This window comes from Zophobas morio, unplaced genomic scaffold (assembly GCF_036711695.1).
Source record: "Zophobas morio isolate AGI-343-1 ecotype UQ-CSIRO unplaced genomic scaffold, CSIRO_AGI_Zmor_V1 ptg000017l, whole genome shotgun sequence".
NCBI classification, from domain to species: domain Eukaryota; kingdom Metazoa; phylum Arthropoda; class Insecta; order Coleoptera; family Tenebrionidae; genus Zophobas; species Zophobas morio.
In genome coordinates this window covers 9,731,532-9,754,100 of record NW_026972122.1, presented here as the reverse complement: position 1 = coordinate 9,754,100, position 22,569 = coordinate 9,731,532, and the positions used below count along the sequence as shown (strand labels likewise).

Below are 22,569 nucleotides of genomic sequence, written 5' to 3'. Positions count from 1 at the left end.
TGAGGATTTGAGGATTATGGTGTTTTGAGTATTTGAGGATTATGGTGTTTGGAGGATTTGAGGATTATGGTGTTTTGAGGATCTGAGTATTATGGTGATCTGACAATTTGAGGATTATGGAGTCCTAAGGATATAAGGATTATGGAGTTCTGAGGATTTGAGGATTATGGAGTTCTAAGGATTTGAGGGTTGTGGTGTTTTGAGTATTTGAGGATTATGGTGGTTTGAAGATTTGAGAATTATGGTGTTTTGAGGATGAGTATTATGGTGATCTGACAATTTGAGGATTATGGAGTCCTGAGGATATGAGGATTATGGAGTTCTGAGTATTTGAGTATTATGATGTTCTAAACATATGAGGATTATGGTGTTTTGAGGATTTGAGGATTATGGAGTTCTAAGGATTTGAGGATTGTGGTGTTTTGAATATTTGAGGACTATGGTGTTTTGAGGATCTAAGGATTAAGGTGTTTTGAGGATTTGAGGTATATGGAGTTCTGAGGATTTGAGGTTTTGAAAATTATGGTGTTTTGAGGATTTGTGGATTATGGTGTTCTGAGGATCTGAGGATTATGGTGTTTTGGGGATTTGGGGATTATGGTGTTTCGATAATTTGAGGATTATGGTGTTTTGAGGATTTGAAGGTTATGAAGTTCTAAGGATTTGAGGATTATGTTGTTTTGAATATTTGAGGATTATGGTGTTTTGAAAATCTGAGGATTATGGTGTTTTCAGGATTTGAGGATTATAGTGATCTGAGGATCTGAGGATTACGGTGTTTTGAGGATTTGAGGGATATGGAGTTCTGAGGATTTGAGGATATGAGAATTATGGTGTTTTGAGGATTTGAGAATTATGGAGTTCTGAACATCTGATTTTTATGGTGTTTTGAGGATTTGAGAATTATGAAGTTCTGAGGATCTGAGGATTATGGTGCTTTGAGGATTTGAAGATTATGGTGTTTTGAGGATTTGAGGATTTTGGTGTTCTGAAGATTTGAGGATTACGAAGTTCTGAGGATTTAGGAATTATGCTATTCTGAGGATCTGAGAATTCTGGTGTTCTGAGGATCTGAGGATTATGGTGTTTTGAGGATTTGAAGATTATGGTGTTTTGATAATTTGAGGATTATGGAGTTCTGAACATTTGAGGATTAACGTGTTTTGAGTATTTGAGGATTATGGAGTTCTAAGGATTTGAGGATTATGGTGTTTTGATGATTTGAGGATTATGGTGTTTTTTCATTCGTTTTGCGAACGTCTAAACTTAAATTTATACTTTTAAAAGTACACAATTATACCAAAACATAAAAATTCTCTAGTTTCCGAAAAATGATCTGGAACTCGTTTGTACAAACGAAAAGATTTTTTTTAAATTTGTTGTAAAACGATAAGTTTTCATACCTCCTTGTGCAACAAGGCAGTAAAAATAATTGTTTTCCCTATTCGTTTTTTTAAACAGTTCTGGTGTTTTTCAACAAGGTGGGAAATAGTATATTATTAGCCAAGGTTGCAGAGCCAAGCATTCTAGACCGAGCGCAAATTAGAACCCGAGACGCGCAGCGTCGAGGGCTCTAAGTGCGAGGTCTAGAAGTGGCTTTGCAACCGTGGTTAATATACTATTTTTTTCACTAGTAGAAACCATAAGACAATAAACTGAAAAATAAACGTTCAATTTTTTGACGCAACATGATTTTGTTTTGATTTCTAATCAAACTTGATCTAAATCTTCAACACAAAGAAAACCGTTTATACTTGTCGCCGAGTTAATCATTTTATCTTCTACCGTCTACCAACTACCATGCGTATACTCAAGTAATGTTTGTAGCACACATTTGTTCATTTTTTAAGAAATAATCAAATCAAACACTGCGTACATAACCTCAATTTTTCTTTTTGAACCCGTGGTAGCAAAAGTTGAATTTGCTACCACTAAATGAGTCGACATTTGCATGCGTCCAGGCTGCTAGTGAAAAAAATCATTTTTTCCTATCGGTTCGGACGCACCATTTTTTTTACTATAGTTTTCTACTGGACAAAAATTATTGGTTGGAAACTTTACAAAATATTTGCAAGTTTTGAAGCGTAACGTTAATGAGCATAGTGAATTTTTACTTCCCAAGTGTAAGCTGGAGTACGAAAAAAATATATCTCCCGTTTCCGTCTGTCTGTCGTCTGTATCAATTTTAATTTGACAGATTGTCTCCGAAACTACTGATCGATTGTCGTCAAATTTTAATATTATGTATTTTAGGAATGCTCTGCAGATGGTGCAAACGTAAACCAAAATTTGTCTAATCATCGACACCAACAATTTGATGATGTCCTAGGGAAATGTCTTTTAGCAAAAATCATTTAAATTTTATAAAATAACACACCGCTGTACTTATGGTTTATGAATCTACCATGATTTTATTAATTATTTTTACATTTTTACTGTTTAATCTGTCTTCTTTTTTAGACACATAACACGAATCTCCGTACCGCAAATCTGGTAACGCGGCCGCTTCGCAGATGAGAGGTCCGCAGATCAGTGCCGGACCGCTGAAAATACATACATGGAAACCAAAGATAAATAGTTAGAAGTTATAACCTTAAAGAGACAAAATATCGAAAAAAATATCAGTGGACTTTAAATGCAAAATAGCTTGATTGATGCAGCAAAAAAAGTTGTGGAATTACAAAAATAACAAGCACAAAGGTAAATAGAATAGAATATGCGCTGCCGAAATGAAACAAATAATCAAAGGGAGAAAAAAGTTGGAAAAGATACATAAATATAAAGGGATCAGAAGATTAAAAGGTAAACAAAGAAAAATGCAAAAAAGTGAAAAAGACCATTAGCACAGAAAAACAAGAAACATTGATAAAATTAGGAGAGAAGATGATCCAAAACTACAGAAACAACCAAAAAAATAATATGATTTATGTAAAACACAAGGATGGAAACATAATTGCAGATGAAGAGAAAATAATAGACAATATTAGCAACAATTGAGGGACAAATTATTATGAAAGAATTGTTGAGATAGGGAAGAAGCACACAAGAGCTAACATATGTAATCAGGCAAAGAAAAAGAAAGAGATACATATCTATTTTATAGATTTAGAAGATTTTGACGTTATAAGAAGAGTCGACTATGGAAAATCCTAGAAAACAGACAAATAGAGAAAAGAACAATAAAAATTATAAAAGAAAAGGAAAAGTAATACTTAGTACAAATACAAAATTACAAATATAATTTATATCAACCTTCAGCGACCTCTATCAAATACCATCAGTCGACTGTCCACGAAGTGAATAGTAAGGGCCCTAGTATGCTGCCCTGCGTCATTCCTTTTTCAACTCGCTCCATCCAAGCCAAAACATTTTTACTTTACAAATAAGGTGTCATGATCTAAAGTGTCGAAGTTTCCTGTGTAATCTAGCAATATTGTACATTAAGGTCCGGTTTACAGAAAAATGATGAAAACTATGTATATTTAACTTTACCTGTATTATTATAGTTGCATCTCTTTTACTAGAATAAAAAGCTTCCTCAACTCTAGGAAAAAGAATTTCTACAAAATTAAATTTTAAGGAGGTGTCATATTTAGTAATGGCACTAATGGCATATTTGCTGTCGATCGATATCATCTCTTTTTAGAGTGTGGACTTCGTCTAGAAATTAATACTGTTTAATTCTGAAACATCAAGGTTACTCAAGCAAGTATAACTAGGTTTAACATTTAGGTGATTTAATGTGTTCCAGAAATGTTTGGATTGTGCTGGAATTTATTTCGCAGGTAGGTTTTCTTCTCACCTTTAATACACATGTTTAAAAATTCCTTCGAGAAAATCACTTTCCAATCCTATTTGCTCGTTTTTTAACCCCGCATTTCTTTCTTTTTTAATAATTTTAAATTTTCTGTTAACCCAATCCAGTTGATCGCATAAACATCTGATATGAAGCAGATGTAAGTCAATCCATAAATTATCACTTATGTTATTTGAAATTTAAAGTAACCTTTCGGACACAAATCAACCCTTCAAAGAATTCTGAAAAATGGTCAAAACCAGCAAAGAAAGATCTGATGTTAAAATGACCAAAACAAAAGTCTACAATTTTCTTCGTCACTTCCACTTACAGAATTCCATAATTCATTCTATTATATTGAGCTATAGTCGATTCTAGATTGTAAAAATAACTGTCCACTTTTACGATTTCTCGGCCTTTTATGACCCCTACAGTACCGTCTGACTATCCGTCTGTCCGTCTGTCCATCTGTCCGTCGGTCTGCCTGTCTGTCTGTCTGTCTATCTGCCGTCTGTCCGGACTTTTATTAGACAGATAATCTCCAAAACCACTGGACCGATTGTTGTCAAATTTTGTATGTGTATTATGAATATCATAAAACGCTAACCATACTTTGTCTAATCATCCCAACCAATAATGTGATGACGTTAAATCAAAAATTGCAACATTGAATACTTTGAAATCGTGCAGTCGTTTTAAAATTATTGTAAACATGGCAACTTTTTAATCAAAATGTATCTGTTAATTCCCTCCAAAAAATTGATAAATTCTACCGAAAATGTGCAAAATATGATGAGTTTTACTTGTGATATATCACTGATTGATATTTTTTAAATTTGCTGTCGAAACAACCTTTCGATCAATTTTTCTAAAAATATGATGTAGATAATACATCTCTTTCATACATATATACGTGTTTAATGAGCAACCTTCTACTCTGACCATTTTCAGTACTTCACTTATAACATTATTCTTCATAGACTCAGCATGTTTTTGTTTACTATTACATAACAAATTTTCGCACTTTAATTTCATTTTAGCAATAATCTGCAATAATGCTGACCATTACAACAGAGACCTAGTGATGTCACTACGACATAGTTACCCATTGAAGAATGCCAATCGATTATAATGGCATAGCGACAATATTGTTTATTTACTTAATTTCTGCTTGGGTAAACAGAGCAATTAACTAAGCATGTAATATCCTCGGTTTTTCCCTCACATTAAAATACAGCTTGCATCAAACGAGACTTTGCGCCTGCAAATTATCGGGTCAAGCAAATACCAACAATTTCCCACAACAACTTTGATAATACACATTGCAAAACAATTAACAATAACACCAATTTATGAAAAAAAAAATGATATAAAAGATTTAGATTTTTTAAATGTGTCCTGCATATTTTGAAATATCGAAAATATCACCACTTTGAATCAGAGACTCAAGTTCTAAACGTGTCAGTTTTACCATACTCAATTGCTCAGCATCCACAAACTAACTGTTCTTTGTTTCCTTGATTGTGAAGAAATCGTACTTAATTGGATTATATCACGAGCATCTAACCAATTAACTGATTCTATAAGTCGTTAAAAGTCAATACAGAATCCTGTGGAATTACTGAAGACAGGTACAACTGAATAACCTGATGTTCTTATTAATCCCTGACATGAATTTTTAATGTATTCCTGGTTTTACAATAATACGCTATTATTATAGTAATTTACAATCTACAATGCTGAAACAATCAAGTAGTTCTATTATACAATTCGACTGAAGTAAATTTATGTAATTTAAATATTTAATTCTCTCTAACACCACTTACGACATACAATTAGTAGGTCATAGAAGGACAAAGCTTCACTGTGGATAATTATTTCTCTATCACAGTAATGGAAGCGAGAATCACACTTTAGCTCCCTCTAATTTCTGTATAAATTTGTGGAAGGTTAGTGTCATCAGCACTATAAAAGCGAGACCAAATATATGTATAGTACCTAAAATTCAATGAAAACGAAAATTTAAAAATAAAGCCAAGATATTTAGACGGACATTTAATTAGTAAGTTTGTGAGAAGATTAATCTTTGTTTTGTAATTCTTACATCAATGTTAGCTACTTGCAAAAAAAAGTTTGCAGAATTTCAAACTAATCGTTATAGTTTCTAAGTAAAATTGTACAATTTTGATTCTTAACTTAAAAAAACTTAAGGATAAGGTTTAACCTTAAGGACGGATGAATCAAAATAATAATTCGGGAATAAATATTCAAATTCAAATTGTAAAAAAATAATAAAGCCGTCCCGTTTTCAAGTCCACGATGATATCAATTTAACAGATGAAAATTTTAAGGTCTTTTCTCTCAAAATGGATCAGCGTTTAAGATTAGTTTAGATGCAACTAATGAACTACTTTAGGAAGTTTTTAAAGTCTGAAAATGTAATAACCTAATAACTTAGACAACCATCTAAAATTCTATGCATCATTACTAAAAAAGGGTCACACCGGAATAATTAAATTTCCTGCCACGTTTTGTAGTGATTGTAGATGAAATTGTGTTGTAGTTTCGCGGCGTTTTTTTTTTCTTAGCGTGATTATTTTTACGCTTAACAACACTAGCAGGTATTTAGAAGCGTAAATAAAAAACACCAACTCGACGAAATAAAATCAAAATACTTATTTGTTAAAAACTCCCATTAGGTAACGTTATAAATTATTATTGTAATGATTATTAAGACAAATTCCCCTTCAGACCCCGTCGAATCTTCTTAACACATATTTCCACTATTCGTTTTGTGCTTATTAAGAGCTCTAAAGTCTTCTGTGCACCAATATAAGTTATAAAAATAATGACTTACTTAATGACACCATGGGCATAGATCCTCTTTCCAAGAATTCGCCTTTCCTCGTAAACTTTTGAGGATCGCGTTAATACTTTCACATCTGCTCACGTGAACTTTTAAAATTTAAGTTTTAAGTCAAAGAAGCTACAACCAAATTTACAAGCACAATCACAAATAAATCCCAGATAAAATCTGTTGTAAGAACCCCGTCTCTTCAGAAAGAAAACACTCCAATTTATATTGTGCTAAATAATACGTCTACCGTTCATTTATAATTCTATCTAATAATAGACAGATTTGACAGATCTGTATGTTTTAAAAATGAAAATGAGTTTTCAGTTTAATACTAACACTTCTACTTTGTTCTCTTTTTATTGGAGATACAAAGCTTAAATTCGGTTTACTGCATTTTCGATGGTCTCACTATTTGCAAGATTTAGATGTTTTCGATCGGTTGTGTCAACAATATCAACACAATCGATATCGTTACATAACTGTGAAGTGCACTCAGAGTTTAAAAAACCATAACGAATAGTGGTTTCTTGAGTCATCGTGTTCAGAAAATTGTAATGTGATTCCGAGGAATTCATAGAGGGTTAACTGCACCTTGTCAAAAAACTTCTTTCTCGTGTGCCAAAGTTATAGACAAATGACTAAAATTTAGGTAACAATTATGGTACTCAATTTATATTAGTATATATTATATTTGAGAAGCAGTACGGCTCAGATAGCCCCTAGCGCGGTGCAGCGATAATGCTCATGAAGCAACGCTGTCCGCAGTCACTTTGTGGATGGGTGGCCAAGATCGCCATACCTATCTGAGCGGCTCGGTGCGTCTCCCCCCTCGACACCCAATGGGTAAAAAGAGGGTAACAGATTATATATATATTATATATATATTATTTATAAATTTATTTAACAAGTCCTCTGTGTTAACTTAAATTAATATTTGCTCCGTAGTCGGGTTTTCTCTATTTCAGTTTGAACAGTTGTAAAAAAGAAAGTAGAAAAGATTATGTTCCAACTTGTTTGCATTTGTTTCCGATTATGGTGCAGATAAATATAATTTTCCATCTTGGCAAAGGACCAATTAGTATCCATCATGTGGTACTGGTCCATTCTCACTCGTTCAAGTGGACAAATCTCGTACAAATCAGTTGCACATTTGTTAAAAATATTAAAGTAATTTTGACATATTGTGTTTTTACCTAATTTTACAATACATTACAAAATTCTTTTGATTTTTACAAAGACACTGTATACACGACTGTAAAACGTTCCACTCGAGCGATTCGTTGTGCAAGCGGCAAGACTTGGAGTCTCTCAGAACTCTGACCCGATGTTGTGTCAGGTTCCATTTGCAAACAATCATAAAGCTTCATACTTTTTATTTATTCATAGACCTACATCTACAGCATTACGAAATTGATTGAAAGTGATTTAGTTTTCACTTCCTGATGCTGGCTAGCATTTAAAATAATAAATTGATGTATCGATGATAAATCAATAATACACAATTTTATATGCAAGCATTCCTTCTGCATAATGGTACGTGTTACATGGTTTGTATTTACACACTTTCACTTGGTTGTTACCTTTCTTTATTTAGCAACGTCCATTTTTCATACACAATCGTTCGTTATGAGTATAGGTGGTTATTAAAGATAATAAATTTGATAAGAACAAGTACCGTTATTACGGCATGACGTTGTTTCGCAAATTTTTGTTTTCTGTGGAAATTAAACACAGTACCTAGCTCAAGGAGCATATAATTGATCTTATTAATAACTGTAAAAATGTATTAAACGATTTATTGTTGTAATGTAACAGTGCTTTCAGTGATATTTTTTCATAAGACCAAGTGAACTTTAATTATGCCATGTATTTATTTCATCATTAACTCAAATTAGTGCAAAATTTGACATGTGTGGCATAATTAAATTTACTTGTTTCCTTGTTTATAATACTATGTACACTATTGTGAAAATTCAGAAGATAACAAGAACGGCTAACCGCCTAATTATAACGTATACAGATCTTTTTTAGATAGATATTCTTAGGAGATAAACTGGAACTTCCTCAGATCCAAAAATATTTCTCTTTTAGCATTTTCATTTAAAATTTGTTTTATCTATAAAGTTTTATTACCTGAAAACCTAAAAAGAAGTAATTGATAGTTATGTTAAAACAATATGTGTTTTTCGTTTCGAATCAATGTAGTCACAGATCTACTTGCTGTTCCAGAAGTGGATTTTATCTGTAATTTTGTGTTATTCTTCAGTATCTAAGTTAGATGTGTTACCTTTGTAGGTTTGTACCTTACCTTTTCTCAGTGGTTGCAGACGAAACAATGTCGTCCTCATTCTTAACATTAAATGTTTGTTTTGACGTCCAAAACAATTTTGTATGGTAGATCTAATTTAACGGCGGATGTAACAATCTTTATGTCTACATCAGTGTACTAAATTGCTTTTTGGACAGCGGCAATGTGGGGCTATTTTAGTTATTAACAAGTGATAAATGTCACATCGTAACGTTCGGTAGTAAAGAAATTTAGCGATATTCTGTTTCTGTTCTTACACAATATAGGTATATAAGTATGGACAACAAAATATTACTTAGTTTTAATTTTTATATAATTATCTAAACATTTAGATAATATTTTTCAAACACAAACTTGCCATACAACTCAAATCAATTATAGGTACCTTACATAAAAAAATCGTATTACATTTATTTTTTAACATTAAGTACATTAAACACTAATGTACGGAATCAAAATGTATTCATCTAATTTATCACATTTAAGGACAACACTTCGAACTTTTGTAGGCCTGAAACAAATTGTTACTACTTTCATTTTTCAGACTCCATCAAAACTTACGTCTTCCGCTATTTTTATAAGATTTTCCGCCATTCCTTTACCCGTTTGTTTCACTAGCCCATAAAAGATTCCAGTCGTGTCCTGCAACAGCAGATGTGGATGATCAAATTCAGCTACTTGCCCAGCATCCATGACTAGAATCTTATCCGAGTCCATCACAGTATGCAACCGATGAGCTATAGTCAACACCGTACAATCTTTAAATTTCCTTCTAATGGTAGTCTGGATCAGTTCATCTGTTTGAGGATCCACATTTGCTGTAGCCTCATCCAGAATCATGATCTGGTTACTACGAACGACAGCTCGAGCCAGACATAACAATTGACGTTGACCGACGCTGAAGTTGGAACCTCCTTCTGAAACGTTATTTTGTAATCCTGAAGGCAAATCTGAGATGGCGCTTTTCAGTTCTACTTCTTCTAGCGCGTCCCAGAGTGTTTCATCACTGTATTCATCGAATGGATCAAGATTTTTTCTCAACGTTCCAGAGAACAACACAGGTTCTTGGGGAATAATGGAGATTTTGGAACGTAAACTTCGTAGTGATATTGTCTTCGTATCGACGCCATCGATCACGATTGCTCCTTCCACATCCGCTAGGCGGAAAAGAGCCGAAATCAACGAAGACTTCCCGGCACCAGTTCGTCCTACAATTCCCACTTTTTCCGCGGATTTTATTGTGAAGGTCAAGTTCTTGAGTACCGTTGGTTCCTCTGGTGCATATCTCATTGAGACAGATTGGAAGTCTATAACGCCTGCAGTAGGCCAAGAAGGTGAAGGATTTTTTGTTTCGTCGTCGGGTTCGGGAGTTATTTCTGTATATTCGACCACACGTTCTACGGAGGTCATCTGATTTTCTAGCTCACTCCACTGGCGCATTCCCCACTGAAGCATTCCTGTTAAAGCTATTGATTGGGTGATGCCGAGACCAACATTACCACCGTACGTTTCTGGAAAACGAAAAAAAGTCAAATTCAGTAGAAAGAAAAGTGCAACCTACTCACCTGTTCCAATGAAAAGGAAACTAAGTGTTACTAGACCTATGTAAATTACGCAATGCAAATCAAGCCAGAAACCGAACGTTCGATTACAACCGAGAAACATGTAAAAAGCCGAGCTGTGCAAGTCTTGGTGTTGGTCGAACTCACATTGGAGAATATCTTGAGTACCGAAAGCCCTTATCGTTGTTAACCCTTGCAAAGATGCTGTCATATGTGTAAAAACGGGACTACGAGCTAAAACACTGGCTTAATAAGGACTTACAACAAATGGCAAATCACATACTTGTTCCTTCAAATCTCTTCAAATCTCTGCTAGTTGCCAAATAGATAATTCGGAAAACATAAAACAACCCAAATAATACAACAGAAGGTATTAAAATCCAAGGATTGACTATACCCACGACAATGTTAATGGAAAAGACAATCATACCAATCTGTATGGTGTCGATCATGGCTGTCGGAAGAACTTCATCGATCGATCCCATGTCTTTTGAAAATCGGTTGAGGATTCTTCCCGAAGTATTTACGTCGAAGAACCGCATAGACGTGTATACGATTCTAGTGAACATGCGATTGTGTAAGTTTCTTGACGCTTTCATGCAAAATCTAAAGAAATTCAATGACCGAAATAACGAACTGAAAATCACAAGAACTAGCAATGTACTATAAAGGTATAAACAATTTTCCGAGGTAAAGAAAATTTCTCCAAATTCTTCACGCATGTTTGTCTCGTTTCTGTCACTGTTAGTATACGTCTCCGTTTGATTGCGTCCTAACCGAATTTGTTCTAGGTTAACCCAGAAAGTCAAAAAGTAATCGGAACCGCTACTGGTCAATTGAACCAGGATAAACAAAGTGACCAAAAACAGGGTCGCACAAATGTTTCCTCCAGCTCTGATGTAACTCGTATACACACTTTTCGATATGTTTCCAGTTTCCCGGTGTTCCTTAACTTCGGTAGGTACATCAACTTGTTCCAAACTTGTCAAAGATTTTGCTTTCTCCACTGTGGATATGTTTTTATTTTCTTCCTCATCCGGTTCTCCTTCTAATAATGTAAAGAATTCGTTTTCAGACTTTTTCAACCCCGTGTAAGTTCCGCTAGCGGTGACGCAGCCATTTTCAATCAAATAAATCCCATCAACAGTTCTGAGATACTGCAACTGGTGAGTTACCAAAACCACACATTTGTTCCTTAAATATCCAACAATGCAATCGTCGAAAAGTTGCTTGCCCACATGAGTATCAACCGCAGATAGAGGATCATCCAATAAGTAAATATCTGCGTCTTTGTAGATCGCTCGGGCTAAATTAATCCTCGCCTTCTGTCCTCCACTCAACATCACGCCACGTTCACCTACGATAGTCCGATCACCGTAAGGAAACAAAGAGAAATCGCGATCCAGAGCGCAAGCTCTAACGACCTCTTTGTAGCGTTTCATATCCATTATCTGTCCAAACAGTATATTTTGCTTAATACTGCCACCAAACAACCACGGTTCTTGCGAAGCGTACGAAATTGTTCCTCCAACGTCTAGGGTACCTTTGAGCAACGAAAGTTCTTTCATTATCACATGCAGAAGGGTAGTTTTGCCACTTCCGACCGGTCCAATAACCGAAACCAATTGAGTAGGACCGACATTCACGTTCACGTCACTTAAAGTATAGTCGGTGGAGGTTGAAACCCACTTAACAGAGGCTTGATCTAAATATATTCCTGTCTTTTCTGTTGTCACCAATTCCTTAATTAACGCGATTGACCCATTCTTCGCTTTTTTGTTTTTTCTGCCACTGATGTTATCATTGATCTGTCCTTTAATTTTATACCCAGTTTCAACTTCATCCGACATCAGGAATTTCTGAACTCTTTTCACAGAAACATTTGTTTCCGCCAGCATTGTAATTGCTGTTGGGAAGAACGTGATCAGATTTTGCCCCAACATGCCATAGAAGGCTGTTAATAAGTAAACATAGTGAGATTGTAAAGTGTTTCCCATTAACACGTAAGTCAAAATGCATAAGAATTTGGCAGTCCTGTTTAAGGAAAGTTTGAAGGACATGTTTAACGCATGGATGTAGGAGTTGACTTTGATTTGATGAATTTCTAATCTGAAAACAAGGTAAGTTACGGGTGAATAATCGAGCGAGTGCTTAACGAGAGTAAAAACTTGAGTTTTTAGAAACAAAAGTCAACTTTTCACTAGGAATATTAGCTGCAAAGATTTATACATTCACATACTTCCTGGCCACATCAACTAGTTTTGCAAAAGGCTTTTCCCATGTGTACATTTTGATAACTTGAATACCACAGATAATTTCATTCATTAATCGCACTCTCTCATCAGTTTTCAAGGCCGTACGTAATCTATACACTGATGTTCTTTTAGCCAAGTACACTAGAAGAAAAACCTGTATGTAATTACCGTTTCTCAAGTAGAAATCTGTAACCGTACTTTGAAGAGGTATGAATGACAATAGAATTGCGATTCCTATTAGTGCTGAAGATCCCAACGTTGTGTACATTAAATACATAACAATAATGGTTAAAATAGGAGTGACCCATAAATAATGCATATGTGTTACGCACATATCAAATCTGTTGACGTCATTTGACAACAAATTGACCATCTGGCCAACTGTGGTGTCGAGAAGGGCACCTTTACTCAATCTGAGAGATTTGCGATAAATCAAGGAACAACTTGCGACCCGAATTTTCATTCCCAGATCTTGAAGGCCCAACATGTATGAATGGCCCATAAGAACATTGAGGAAAGATATCCCCACAATGCCACCTGCGTAAAGATACGCGGTATTTTTACTCACTGTTGTTTGGTTAGGTGTATAATATTCCATGAGTTTGCCTAGGAATAACGGTTGGGACATTCTAAAATTAAATAGAATCATTAAAATTAGACTGAATATGGGGAAGTTTACTTATTACTTGATCACAAATTCCATTACCGCTACAATAAACGCATAAAAGACACATTCTTTTCCAAACACACGGATTAAAGCTCTCCATAATGAAGGGTTTCTGCGAGAATTTTCTTCTTTCAACCAAGCTTGCTCCAGTCTGTTTCCTAATAGGTTGGATTCGTGCGCTTTGAGGGTCCCCCAGAGATCATCTTCAACTAGATCTTTTTTGAAGCCCTTCACAAACAGAGGTAAAGCCCAGCTGCAATATTGATTAATTCGTACAATACACAAGACGTGGCCTAGACTTACCAGAAAAATATGTTTGACAGAAGGCTGGCTCTTTGTTTGGGGTGAAGTGATTGCTTGCTTGGATTAAGTAGTGTTCTTTGTTTATCCTCCATTGTGGTGTATTTAGAGGTCAATACAAACGATAAGTGTCATAGTTTGAGTTAAAAATTTCTATAGTTCATTTTTTAAAAACGCAGAAAAAATGACGCAACCTAGAAGCACATCCCACAGTTAATTAATTAACGCGTAGATTTCACTTTTTTTTTTTTATTTTGCAAAATATGTATCGTTAAATATTAACAAGTATGTTGTCTTGTTTAATTATCTTGGTCACAGGTTGCAGAAATTCAGCATGAAATTTCATCGGAAAAGTACAAAAAATATTTCCCCATTTGAAAAAAAATCTATGTAAGTTCTGTGTATGATGGTGTGTTGTTAGATGTTGACAATGGGGCTAGAAGTACATTAATTATAATATATGTATAATGAATAACATGAATTTTAAAGAGAACGTAATAGCTCCTATTAATTTCGCGAACGTTTACTATCGCTACTCCCGAACGTTTTCGGGCTGTCCCGTTTTTCCCCCGATCCAAGGAGCGCACAAGCATTTTCAGTGCAGACACACCTACATATTTTGCCGCTTCTACAAAAAGTAATTATTAACGTCATCCTTGAGTCGTTTTTCTTAGTTTTGAACAATAAAGAGAATTTATTGTTATTTACATTGCAAAAAAGGAATTGACAGTGTCATTTATAACTAATATTTACTAGTATAATTTTTAAAATATATACAACTTAAAATAATTTTCGTTTCATTTTGTCGGAAATATTGTATTTTAGTTAGTATTCAACTTATTTTGATTAAAATTTGCATTGAAAAGGCCGTAATATACTTTACATGTTCGCAATCTGTAAAGAAAACTAAAAAAAAAATATTTTTTCTATATTTTGCCATATCGTCACTCAAACACAGGCATTCGTACGCGCATCGAGTTGCTATTCGCATTAAATCTCGTTCGAGAACACGGATTTTCGTTTCGAATAGTATCTTGTCATGCGCATCTATTGGTACTCGCATTTTTGCGAACGAGTTCGAGAATCGACCCCCTGGAGGATTCCCATTTGAAATAGATACCCACGCACCTGCAGCTAGTCAGATTCAGATATCTTGCAGTTTGGACGGTACCTACGAAGCTTCATTTAGCCTATTCACTTCCCGTCAAGACGGACACTCTTCACCGGTGGATTGGGTGTTGTCTATATCAACGCTTACCTGATGACTAGTTAGTGTAAAAAAGCGCCGGAACAAACATTATTGTAGAACTCGAGTTATTTCTTGTATTGTCTGGGCTACTATTTTACTTCACAACACCCATTTACAAATAATTTGTGTAAATAAATCTATCTGTAAAAAACATTTGTTGATAAGATAAAGAAATCGCTAATGCATAATAAATAATTCGTGTAAAAGAAAAAAGCTATTTAAAAAACAAGTTTTAGTATTGCTTGAAATAACAACGAAGAAACAACATATAAAATGTGCATAACAAAGCTAAAATTACTTGAGCATGTGAACACACTTCGACATGATCGATAGCAGAAGATCACATGTAGGTACAAGACAGTACACGTATCTATTTTAATAAATAAATTCTCTATACTCAACCAACTGAAATCAATATAATATAATGAATATAAAATTGTACTACATCACGTTTTCAGCTTTTGTTATTGACTTCTGTCAGTACACAATCGCACCAGTTGGAACCTCATCTCACTGGCGACTGAATGGAATACTGCCAGAGAACGGAAGGTTGCTAATACTTATAAGGCATGAGTGGTACTGGTAGCACTTTGATTAGTTTTATTGGTTGCGCGCACACTTACAGACGGTAAAACATCACCAGCGTTTATGAGTACTCAATTTCACACTCCGGCAAATCAAATTTAATCTGAGACATCTCGCATTGAATTTTAATTATTATATTTAATTCGTATTAATTCTTAAAATTATATGCAAATCTTTTTGACCTCGGCGCACAATTGACCCATACTCATTATTCAGCTGTATAATAAACTTAAATCTTGTTCAATTTTCATTTTATACAAAATTCCAAGCATGCATCTTTAAAAATGCCGGAACTATAAATTTTTTCTATAAGAATATTATTATCTTGGGGCACTCTGCAAATTCTTTATTTATTTAGTTACAGTTATACTTAAAAAAAGTGTTACGATTACTACTGGATGATTATTTAAGGTAGGTACCCCTTTTGTTCTGTGTTAACAATTTTAGTAAAATGATGGTACAATTTTGTGTTAGGTATGCGTGAGGTCAGCACTTTGTATCTAAACATATGTTTAATGCTCTGTATTCTGATGAATTCGTTATGCTGATTTTTGTTTAAATTTAGAAATAAGTGTGAATACAAATGTACTTGCTGATCCAAAAGTTGTTTATTTTATTTGGTCTTAAAACCTTGCAATTTTGTGTTGATGAACATTTGAATTTGGCTCCAAGAACGAGCATAACAAAAAATCATATTTCTGCGCAGTAAAACAAGTGATGTACTGCGTCAACTATGAACGGTAACAAACGTTACGATTACGCTTTAAGAATTAGGTCAATGAACGCTCAAAATGGGACATACAGTTTTTCTCATTGCTTGTAGATGATGATTGATGACACAATGTCTTAACTTGTTCTTAACATTAAGAGCCAGTTTATGGAATATTTTAATTGAGACCACGATTGAGACTAAGTTAACCACGCATATAATGAGGCGTTTAGCAGCGGCATTTGATTGGCGTAGAGAGAGTCAGTTGGTAATCTAATGCCGTATTAAAAATTTAATCCCAATCGAAATTTCAATTGAACTGTCGTAAACCGGCTCTCAGTATTTGTTTTGACGTCCAAATAATTTTGTGTGGTACCAAACAATGTAATGAACCCAATTAAATATACAAAGAAAAAGCGTATTCAATTTATTTTTGGATATTAAGTACATTAAACACTGGTATATAATTACATGATCAAAATGTATTTATATAATTTGAATAACATTTAAGTAACACGTCACGAATTTTTGTAGGCCTGAAACAATCAAACTGTTACTACTTTCCTTTCTCAAACACCACCCAAACTTACGTCTTCAGCTATTTTTATAAGATTTTCCGCCATTCCTTTACCCGTTTGTTTCACAAGCCCATAAAAGATTCCAGTCGTGTCCTGCAACAGCAAATGTGGATGATCAAATTCAGCTGCTTGCCCAGCATCCATCACTAGAATCTTATCCGAGTCCATCACAGTATGCAACCGATGGGCTATAGTCAACACCGTACAATCTTTAAATTTCCTTCTGATGGTAGTCTGGATTAGTTCATCTGTCTGAGGATCCACATTTGCCGTAGCCTCATCAAGAATCAAGATCTGGTTATCACGAACAACAGCTCGAGCCAGACATAACAACTGACGTTGACCGACGCTGAAATTGGAACCTCCTTCTGAAACGTTATTTTGTAATCCCAAAGGCAACTCTGAGATGGCGTTTTTCAATTCTACTTCTTCTAGGGCGTCCCAGAGTGTTTCATCACTGTATTCATCGAATGGATCAAGATTTTTTCTCAACGTTCCAGAGAACAACACGGGTTCTTGAGGAATAATGGAGATTTTGGATCGTAAACTTCGTAGTGATATTTTCTTGGTATCAATTCCATCAATCACGATTGCTCCATCAACATCCGCTAGACGGAAAAGAGCCGAAATCAAAGAAGACTTTCCGGCACCAGTCCGTCCTACAATTCCTACTTTTTCCGCAGATTTTATTGTGAAGGTCAAGTTCTTGAGTACCGTTGGTTCCTCGGGTGCATATTTCATTATCACAGATTGAAAATCTATAACGCCTTCCGTAGGCCAAGAAGGTGGAGGTTTTTTTGTTTCGTCGTCGAGTTCGGGAGTTATTTCTGTATATTCGACCACACGTTCTACGGAGGTCATCTGATTTTCTAGCTCACTCCACTGGCGCATTCCCCACTGAAGCATTCCTGTTAAAGCTATTGATTGTGTGATGCCTAAACCTACATTGCCACTGTACGTTTCTGGAAAATGAAGAAAAGTCAAATTCATGTCAATGAAAAGTGCGACCTACTCACCGTTTCCAATGAAGAGGAAACTAAATGTTACTAGACCTACGTAAATTACACAATGCAAATCGAGCCAGAAACCGAACGTTCTGTTACAACCGAGAAACATGTAAAAGGCGGAGCTGTGCAGGTCTTGGTGTTGGTCAAACTCAAGTTGGAGGATATCTTGGGCACCGAAGGCCCTTATTGTCGTTAATCCTTGCAAAGATGCTGTCATATGTGTAAAAACGGGACTACGAGCTGAAACACTGACTTAGTATGGACTTACAATAAAATGGCAAATCACTTACTTGTTCCTTCCATTCTCTTCAAATCTCTGCTGGTGGCCAGAAAGATAATTCGAAAAACATAAAACAACCCAAATATTATCACAGAAGGTATCAAAATCCAAGGATTGACTATACCAATAACAATGTTAATGGAAAAAGCAAGCATCCCAATCTGTATAGTGTCGATCATGGCTATCGGAAGAACTTCATCGATCGATCCCATGTCCTTTGAAAACCTATTGAGGATTCTTCCAGAAGGATTTACGTTGAAGAACCGCATAGACGTATGTACTATTCTAGTGAACATGCGATTGTGTAAGTTTCTTGACGCTTTCATGCAAAATCTGAAGAAATTCAACGACCGAGTTAACGAACTGAAAATCACAAAAACTACCAAAGTACTATAAAGGTACAAACAATTTTCTGATGTAAAGAAAATCTCGTCAAATTCTTCGCTTATACTTGTATCGTTTCTATCACCATTAATATACGTCTCCGTCTGATTGCGTCCTAATCGAATTTTGTTCGAGATTAACCCAGAAAGACAAAAAGTAATCGGTACCGCTATCGGCCAATTGTACAAGGATAAACAAAACGGCCAAAAACAGACTCGCACAAATATTTCCTCCAGCTCTGATGTAACTCGTGTACACATTTTTTGATAAGTTTCCGCTTCCCCGTTGTTCTATCACTTCGCTAGGTACATCAACATGTTCCAAACTTTTCAAAGATTTTGCTTTCTTTACGGTGGATACGTTCTTCTCTTCCTCCTCCTCCGGTTCTCCTTCCAACAATGTAAGGAATTCGTTATCAGACTGTTTTAATTCCGTATAAGTTCCGCTAACGGTGACGCAGCCATTTTCTAGCAAATAAATCCTATCAACAGTTCTGAGATACTGCAACTGGTGAGTCACCAGAACCACACATTTGTTCCTTAAATATCCAACAATGCAATCGTTGAAAAGTTGCTTGCCTACATGAGTATCAACCGCAGATAGAGGATCATCCAATAAGTAAATATCTGCGTCTTTGTAGATCGCTCGGGCTAAATTAATCCTCGCCTTCTGTCCTCCGCTCAGCATCGTGCCACGTTCACCTACGATAGTTCGATCACCGTAAGGAAACAACGAGAAATCACGCTCCAAAGCGCAAACTCTAACGACCTCCTTGTACCGTTTCATATCCATTTTCTGTCCAAACTGTATATTTTGCTTAATACTGCCACCAAACAACCACGGTTCTTGCGAAGCGTACGAAATTGATCCTCCAACGTCCAAGGTACCTTTGAGCAACGAAAGTTCTTTCAGTATCACATGAAGAAGGGTAGTTTTCCCACATCCGACTGGTCCAATAATGGAAACGAGCTGAGTGGGACCGATGTTTACGTTCACATCACATAAAGTATAGTCAGTGGCCGTTGAAATCCACTTAACGGAGGCTTGATCTAAATGTATTCCTGTCTTTTCTATCGGCACGGCTTCCTTAATTAACGTGATAGGCTGATTTTTCTCTTTTTTGTCTGTTTTGTCACAGATGGTACTATTCATAGCTCGTTTTATTTTATAACCACTTTCCGCTTCATCCGACGTTAGGAACTTCTGGACTCTTTTCACGGAAACATTTGCTTCCGCCAGCATTGTTAATCCGTGTGGGAAGAACATGACCAGACTATACTCCAACATGGCATAGAAGGCTGTTAATATGTATACGTACTGAGATTGCAAGGTGTTTCCCATTAACACATAAGTTAAAATGCATAAGTAGATGGCAGTCTTGTTTAGGAAAATCGTGAAAGAAATATTCAACGCACGGATGTAGGAGGTGATTCTGATTTGATGAATTTCTAATCTAGGAACAGAGTAAGTTAAGGGTCAAGAATCGAGCAGGTACTTAATAGGAGTAAAAACTTGAGTTTAGAAACAAAGCTCAAATTTTCACTAGGAATAATAGTTATAAAGATTCATACATTCACATACTTCCTGGCCACATCAACCAATTTTGCAAAAGGCTTTGCCCATGTGTACATTTTGATAACTTGAATACCACAGATAATTTCGTTCATTAGTCGCACTCTCTGATCAGTTTTCAACGCCGTGCGCAGTCTGTACACAGATGTTCTTTTACCCAAGCAGAAACCTGTTACCGTACTTTGAAGAGGTATGAATGACAATAGAATTGCAATTCCTATTAGTGCCGAAAATCCCAGCGTTGTGTACATTAAATACATAATAATACTGGTTAATATAGGAGTTACCCATAAATAATGCATATGCGTTACGCACATATCGAATCTGTTGACATCATTTGACAACAAATTGACCATCTGGCCCACTGTGGTGTCGACAAGAGCACTCTTACCCAATCTGAGAGATTTTCGATAAATCAAGGAACAACTTGCTACCCGAATTTTCATTCCCAAATGTTGAAGACCCAATATGTATGAATGACCTATAAGAACATCAAGGAAAGACATCCCCACAATGCCACCTGCGTAAAGATATGCGGTAGTTTTACTCATTGTTGTTTGGTTAGGTGTATAATATTCCATGAGTTTACCAAGAAATAACGGTTGGGACATTCTAAAATAAGGATAATTAAGATTTGAGTGGAAATGTGGGGAAGTTTACATACTTGAATACAAGTTCTACTATCGCTAAAATAATGCCGTATAAGGCACATTCTTTTCCAAATACACGGATTAAAGCTCTCCATAATGAAGGATTCCTACGAGAATTTTCTTCTTTCAACCAAGCTTGCTCCAGTTTGTCTCCTAGTAGTTTGGATTCGTGGGCTTTGAGAGTCCCCCAGAGATCATCTTCAGCTAGGTCTTTTTTGAAGCCTTTCACAAACAGGGGTAAAGCCCAGCTGCAATATCTATGAATTAGTACAATGTCTAAGATGCAGCCGAGACTTTACCAGAAAAATATATTTGATACAAAGCTGGCCTTTTCTTTGGGATGAACTGACTGTTTGGTTGGACTAAGTTGTGTTCTTTGTTTATCCTCCATTGTAGTATACTGAAGGTCGGAACAAAGAATGAGTGTAGTAAATCGTAATTTATCTTAAAAATTAGTGTAGTTTCTTTTTCAAAGCTGCGGAAAAAATTACGCAATCCAAGAAAACATAGCCCATAATTAACGCACCGATTACAGTTTTTTTTAAACTTTGCATGAAAATCAAAAAGTATGAGAATTTCTTTCAAATAAAAAATATGATGAAAATTATCTTCACTTTGTGTAGGTTATGTTACATAATTTTGCCGCTCCTTTAAAAAATGAACTGTACATAGAAATGATTGAAGCCTTGTCACATTTTAGACATTTATTTACTTGTCACTTTATTAGAGATAACTGCTCAGGATAGTGTAATAAAAATTGTTATTCGTATCTAGGTTTCATCATCTTTTTCATATTTTATGAATCCTTACTGCAGCGCTACATTTTTTGGACGAGCAGATAGGTAGGTATTTTCTCGAGGCTCAAACTGTCACTTTCGGCATTTTACTGCCTGTATCACAAAAACCCATAAACGTTGGGTACGACTAATATTCTAATGACACTATATAGTTGTCAAGTCCGGCACCATTTTTCAGAATTTAGAGTCACTATTCGCTCCATTGAAACACTCCAATAAACAACCAGCCTTCATAATATTATTTACATGAATGGCTGGATGTACGAGGTTTGAGATTCGTGCAACTGAAACTAGTTCACTTGTGATTTGAATCTATTGTAGCCAAATTAGAAATATCTTACTGGTCACAACAAGTTGAAATCAAGTTCAGCGGGACTCGCTTTGTACAACTGGCCTTCATAAAAAATGGAAATTAAACAAAATTCAAGGACAAATTGATTTAAATTATGATTTGAGAATAGATGAAGAATGTATGTGTCGTGCAAAGTTGTAACATTTCCGTATACAACTAAACATGTATCTTTGCAATGTAAATTAATATGGAGCCCGAGAGTAATCAGGCTTCACTAAAATGATAACACAGCCTATTTAACATTTAACTCATTTCTATTAAAAATAACCAGCGACAGTGTACAAGAATGCTCAGTAGCTCAGTGCAAACTCACCCTTATCTATTCCACCACCTCGAGTGCGCACACCAGCAGAATCGGATTCCCACTCTCAAATTTCCATTCACAGTTTGATCGCTAGCTGCGCAGCTACCTACTTCCTACTGCCCGCTGAGTTGAGTGCACACTGTCCTCACCAGGTGTCTAGTCGAACACTTAACCTGGGTATCATCAATTCATCATCATCATCAGTGAAACGAGAGTCTTTACTTCCGGACTGTTTTGCGACGACTAGTGCGCGAGTGTTAGTGTAAAACAAGCGCCAGAACAAATTATTCCTTGCGTTGACTGGAAGTGGACTACTTACTATTTTACTTTACGATGCCACTTTGTAAAGAAATTGTG

At 35.5% G+C, this 22,569-nt stretch overlaps 1 protein-coding gene and 1 pseudogene across 4 annotated transcripts; both read right to left on the bottom strand.

The window, feature by feature from the left end:
• Nucleotides 1–9,347: 9,347 nt before the first annotated feature.
• Nucleotides 9,348–15,545, bottom strand: LOC135130113 (probable multidrug resistance-associated protein lethal(2)03659). Of its 4 annotated transcripts, none has more exons than XM_064057443.1 (10): nucleotides 15,440–15,545; nucleotides 14,874–15,135; nucleotides 13,749–13,939; nucleotides 13,465–13,698; nucleotides 12,977–13,407; nucleotides 12,763–12,919; nucleotides 10,807–12,632; nucleotides 10,527–10,757; nucleotides 9,523–10,472; nucleotides 9,348–9,472 (listed from the first exon to the last, which is right to left on the bottom strand). In XM_064057443.1, exons 3-10 carry the CDS (start codon nucleotides 13,838–13,840, stop codon nucleotides 9,443–9,445), a joined length of 3,951 nt encoding a protein of 1,316 aa, XP_063913513.1. In that variant the 5' UTR covers nucleotides 13,841–13,939; nucleotides 14,874–15,135; nucleotides 15,440–15,545; the 3' UTR covers nucleotides 9,348–9,442. The 4 variants fall into 4 exon arrangements, with proteins under 4 accessions (XP_063913513.1, XP_063913512.1, XP_063913514.1 ...); XM_064057442.1 differs by having other exon boundaries at nucleotides 15,293–15,537; XM_064057444.1 differs by having other exon boundaries at nucleotides 15,445–15,537.
• Nucleotides 15,546–16,699: 1,154 nt separating this feature from the next.
• On the bottom strand, nucleotides 16,700–22,569 carry LOC135130001 (probable multidrug resistance-associated protein lethal(2)03659; annotated as a pseudogene).

Coding starts and splice junctions, on each gene's coding strand:
- LOC135130113 (XM_064057443.1), bottom strand. CDS start 13,840: ATGGAGGATAAACAAAGAACACTACTTAATCCAAGCAAGCAATCACTT. Junction 13,699..13,748: donor CTGTCAAACATATTTTTCTG/GTAAGTCTAGGC, acceptor TCAATATTGCAG/CTGGGCTTTACCTCTGTTTG. Junction 13,408..13,464: donor GTAATGGAATTTGTGATCAA/GTAATAAGTAAA, acceptor ATTTAATTTTAG/AATGTCCCAACCGTTATTCC.